This window comes from Abrus precatorius, unplaced genomic scaffold (assembly GCF_003935025.1).
Source record: "Abrus precatorius isolate BTA unplaced genomic scaffold, Abrus_2018 Scaffold9, whole genome shotgun sequence".
Taxonomy (NCBI): domain Eukaryota; kingdom Viridiplantae; phylum Streptophyta; class Magnoliopsida; order Fabales; family Fabaceae; genus Abrus; species Abrus precatorius.
The window spans coordinates 23318036-23323328 of record NW_020874439.1 but is presented as its reverse complement, the minus strand read 5'-3'; the positions used below and the strand labels follow the sequence as shown (position 1 = coordinate 23323328).

At 32.7% G+C, this 5293-nt stretch overlaps 1 protein-coding gene across 1 annotated transcript; it reads left to right on the top strand.

Moving 5' to 3' along the window:
- Positions 1 to 3394, top strand: LOC113850466 (zinc finger CCCH domain-containing protein 62-like). Its single transcript, XM_027481023.1, has 9 exons — positions 1 to 260; positions 341 to 450; positions 770 to 884; positions 962 to 1023; positions 1398 to 1449; positions 1733 to 1844; positions 2154 to 2252; positions 2351 to 2478; positions 2584 to 3394. The coding sequence occupies exons 1-9, from the start codon at positions 94 to 96 to the stop codon at positions 3197 to 3199; spliced, it is 1461 nt and encodes a 486-aa protein (XP_027336824.1). The 5' UTR covers positions 1 to 93; the 3' UTR covers positions 3200 to 3394.
- The last annotated feature ends 1899 nt before the right edge of the window (positions 3395 to 5293 follow it).

Here is a 5293-nt window from a genome sequence, read left to right as displayed (position 1 = left end):
CAACGTTTGGGAACTCATACCCCATCACTGGCCACATTGATCATCTTATAAAACGTTGCTGAAACTGTGAACCTAATCATTAAAGAACCATCAATGGCTACCAAAGATTCACCTCTGCAGCTTCCAGAACTTAGCATCCAATCTGAAGAATCCGACACGGGTTCTGACTGGGACAATTCCGAAAAAGGCCCCGATTATGATCTGCTCGAAGAAACCCAAATCAACTTTTCAAACCTCTCACTTAAGAAGGCAAAAGCACGGTAATCTTATGATCTCATTTGACCCCATTATTCAAAATGGAATTTTTAAGCCTTCTTTCGTGGTAAGTTGGTGCTTGCAGCATTGTGAAAGATAAGGGTCTATGTAGTGAGACAGCGCCAGAGGCGATCGATGTGACTGCATCTTTTGTTGATGAGGAGGGTTATGAGAAAGTTCAAAAAATAATCGAAGGTATTGATATTCTTCTTCTTCTTCTTCTTCTTGGTTTTTAGATCGATGGTGGTGGAAGCTTTAGCTACTCTTAGTATCAATGATGTGCAACACCCTTTCGTTAACAAGCTTTCTCTTAAACCCTTGTGTTTTGTTAAATGTGATAACAGAACTGGATGTGTGTTTTTAGCTTTTTCGTACTTGTTTAAGATACTCTTTTGCTTCAATTAGATATACCCTTTTTGTGAACAAGCCTTCTATTGTGTGTTTTTTTCGGTTGCCTTATACAAGTGTAAGGCTCTCTCTCAACTTGCTTATCTCTCATTGTTTTTATTGGCAGCGGGGCTGCTAGAGAAATTGAAAGTGGATGAGTGCAAGGTGTATTTGAGGAAGCATGGTCTGAGGTTAACTGGAAACAAAGACACACTCCTACAGCGCATAAAGGAACATTTAGAGTAATAATATTTTGTGCACTAGTTGTATTTATATAAGGAAAACTGGTATCGTTTCTCTGATTCTTTGAGATTTTCAGGATTTTAAATGGTGGAGGGGAGAAAAAATACCCGCGTTTTAGCTTTGTGTTGAATTGCAAAGGTGACTAACGATGAATTTTAAAATATGTTAATTTAAACGTTGCATCTCTTAAACTTATGAAATTACTTGTTCAGGTTAACAATAACATAATATGTAAACTGCCTTATTGAATTCCTGATGATTTAAGTTTGAAAGAAATATTATGATACTTCTAACAACAATATTCAGAGTTCAGTCCCACTTCCCCAGTATTTGTCGTAGCATTTACCACTATCTCCATTATCAATAATGTTAAACATACTTTCTTTTTTATTTGTCTATATTTACAATTATGATTTCTATCTGTTTGACAATCACTATCTCTTGTTTTGTTGGCTTGAATTCTTTCATTTCAACTCAGGCTTCAGATTCTGAAAAACAATTGCTCTATGCAGGTGATGCATGCACTGGTGATGTTGTTTTGTTTGAGCAAAATGTCTATGAAATGTAAGCTGTTCTTTTTACTTTTTTCTAACTTAACGCATGATAAATGGAAGAGATCTCACGTGCTATATTTTATGCACTGAAGTTTTTTTCAAGGCATACACATATATGCAAAGCTTTACAGTTGATGTACACAGCATTGTCATGCTTACTATTGTGTATGCCATTAGACATATTTTCCAGTGGAAGACTAACTTCCAAAGGAGAAATTAATGATGTTGATGAGGTTTATTTCTGAATTACTGCCATCTTCGTCCAGTTTCCTTAACAGAATTGGTTCTCTCAGGTTCAACATAGCATCCAGGAGTGCCAGTGGTCCACCATGTGGCAAAAGGATTGTTGCAGGCCGCATAGTGAAGGAAAGCTATGGTGCTGCCAAACAACAGCATACCTTTACGGTGAGAAAAATTTAGGTAGTTCTCTTAAATGGATCTTATCTCATGATTATTGTTATCAATGACTTAAGCACATTTGCAAAGTAAAACTGTGCCACCATTATTCAAGAAGAGTATCACTCAATTGTTTAACAAACTTCACAAAACTTTAGAGCCACTGTCTGTTTTTCTTGAAGGATTTTTTTTGTTATATCGCAATAAAAAAATATACACTGTCTATCTTGAATAGTTGTATAATTTATGAAGCATCTTTGAATCATTTTCTCTATCTTCAAGTAAACAATATTCTTGTACTTATCTTGTTCTGGACAGATTGAAGTGCTCTGGAGCAAGGGAGAAAAGCCTCTCCCTCCCCTGTACCCCCTTCTGATTAAGGGTCGAAATCTTTATAGGTTGAAGACTTTGAGACAGGTTCCTTAAATGGCAGCATTTCTCCTTTTGATATCATTGAGTTGTCCCATATTATTTAATTATTATTATTATTATTATGTTCCATGTCTTAATTTTAGAAATGGGAAGATGAAGCAAAAAGGCTGAAAATATTGATGGAAAAACACTCGAGGGGATCTTTTGCTAGGGCAGATAGAGAAGCAAGGATTCAAGAAAAGGAGAAGAGGAAAACAAATATGGAAAACAGGTAATTTCAGATTTAAAGCCCCCTATCTTCTAACACAATATAAGTGGTACTAACTATTCATGTTTACAAAATAATCTCATATACTTCTGTATTCAACTTGTTCAGGGTCTCCAAACAGGTTTCAGTAAAGAACCAATGTCAATCACATTCACACGTTACAATGTCACCATATCAACCTCAAGAAAGAAATGTATCCATTAATCCAGAGAAGTCAGAATTTCCATCTCAAAATTCAGGCTTATCTGCCAACATAAGAAAAGAAGCATGTGTTATTGTAAATAAACCAGCAGCTGTAACTGAACAACACGGAATGTCTTTTGATTCTAAAACCGTGGCAATGAGATCTGACCAGTTAGCAAGTTCAGGAAGAACATCATTTACACACCATATACATAATCAACAAACTTGGAAGCACCCATCTGATTATAGGAGTACTTTTGCTATTGATCATATGAGGGGAGCTGAACTTGGTGCAAACTACAATTATGTTGATCTGCATTCCAGAGAAAAACCAACCTTTATTGAGAAAAACCAGAACTTGGTGCAAACAACTTGGAAGGCTCATCACATGCCGCTGGCAAATGCAAATCAGGTTCACCCTTTAATGCCCAACAGAAGCTATAAGCCAAACCAGCTGTGTAGACATTATTCCCGTGGGTGGTGCCGTTTTGGGGACAATTGCAAATTTTTACATGATTTTAGAGGCAAAAGGAACGCGTGAACTAAAATTTTGTTGTGACATGATTTCATTGACGTGGAATTAAGAATGCTTTCTTTTATTACATGAAAAATAGATATATTGGTTTGTGGTGTTTCCCTCATGTCCTTTCTCGGTAATTGCAAATGGTTTATATATAACTTGTAATCTTTGCCTCCTTGTTTATGAACTTCCAACCCTTGAGAAGGTCAAGGGTATTGTAACTTTTATTTCTTCAATCTTGTCAAATACTATTCACTACAATATATATATATATATATATAAGAAATAAAAGCTATGAAGGAATATATCCCAAAAAATTATTCGAGACTGTTAAATCCTGATTATTATTTCAATCTTCAACTAGAAAGAGAGAGAATGTTTCCAATGAAAATAGCTTTTTTATGGAAGAGTAAGGAGATCGATTAACAACCGTCAGATTAAAATAAATGATTGAGATTAGGATTGTCAATTAAAATTCCACGTAACTTTTTCTTTTGCTAAATCTGTGTTTTTTAGACCTTCGGTTAAACAAAGACAAAACGTAACTTTTTGAGTAAAAAACGTATACATTACCTTTTGTGAGAGAATGCAATCAGAATTTTAACGACAATGAAATAGATCAAGCAACCCTTAAAAGGCTAAAATAATAAAATGAGTATATTGGAGAATGAATTCTTACATTTTTCAACTAAACTACGTGATTGTTTACTCAAAAAATACAAAGGTTCAGAGAAACGGAAGGTTAGGTGAGTTTTTAATTGACTATTCTCATTTTAGTTATTTCTTTTAATCTAATGATTATTAATTGATCTTCTCACTCTCACGTAAAAAAAGTCATTCTTACAAAAAAAGAAACATATATACAAGGTTAAGCTAAAATGTTTTAGGAAGGTATAGGTGAAGAGAGAGAGAGAGAGAGAGTGCACTTGAAAAAATTGGTAAAGTCAAAAGGTAATCTTAATTTATGTAAAATAATTATTTTGGAAAGAGCTTGCTTGAGAAAATTTGGTTAGAATGAAAGGTAATCAAAATGGGTACAGATTAGTAGTTTTATAATCACAAAACCATATAAATACTAGAGTTCAGAAAAACATAATTTATATATAAAAAATATATATACACTATAATTGATGTAAATGAGAATTGATGCAATTATTATAGGAAAATTGAATTACAACTTTGCTAGTCTTGAATGATTTAAGAGAGGGAAGAAGGGGAGGGGAGTTGTAGTGTATTCTATATATATATATGTTACTCCCACCCCTTTTTACCAGAAAATTTGTGGAGAAAAGATAGCTAACTATTTTCGTATTTCTATACTACTCTTCATTTAAAATTAGATCAAAATTATATTTTATTATATATATATATATATATATATATATATATATATATATTGTCTATCTTATTGAATAAGTAATTTTTTTCTTTTTTTTTCTATCTTACCTTTTTTCCCCTGTTTATCACATTTAAACACACTACATCAAGTTCAAAAGCAAAAAGTATAATAGATTATACATAATTAACCAATGTGAATTATGTACTTTATCGCAATCCTTGCCCAAACATTAAAAATACAAATCTATTATAATGTATCATTAGTTTACTAAATTACTTTTTTTCTCTTTTTTCTATCTTATCTTTTTTCCTCTATTTATCACATTTAAATACACAACATTAAGTTCAAAAGTAAAATGTATAATATATTATACGTAATTAACCAATATTAATTATGTTAATTATGCACCCTATTGCAACCTTAACATTAAAGATACAAAATCCATTAAAACGCATCATTAGTTTACTAAATTTTAACCTGACTGTTTGAAGGTTTCGTTCTGAGTTCATATTTCTACAAACGGAAATTGTGTTTTATATTTCATATTAATTTGCTTTGCACTCAACTTTTTTGCCAGAAACTCTCACGAACATAGTCATTATCAACATCCTACAAGCAAAATAAGATAATATACTCTCAACTGTTTATTCACAAGTTAGGAGTATAATAGTTATGGATTGCACTCAAGCTTCCGTTGCCATTGATATATGTCCACTTAAGTTCACACCAATATATGACAGTTAAGGTTTACTTATCCAATAAACCATTCAACGGAC

What these genes read in the sequence shown, in the direction of transcription:
- LOC113850466 (XM_027481023.1), top strand. Translation starts at nt 94, where the DNA reads ATGGCTACCAAAGATTCACCTCTGCAGCTTCCAGAACTTAGCATCCAA. An exon ending in AGTTCAAAAAATAATCGAAG is followed by an intron (nt 451 to 769) that starts GTATTGATATTC and finishes TTTTATTGGCAG; the next exon opens with CGGGGCTGCTAGAGAAATTG. An exon ending in AAAACAAATATGGAAAACAG is followed by an intron (nt 2,479 to 2,583) that starts GTAATTTCAGAT and finishes CAACTTGTTCAG; the next exon opens with GGTCTCCAAACAGGTTTCAG.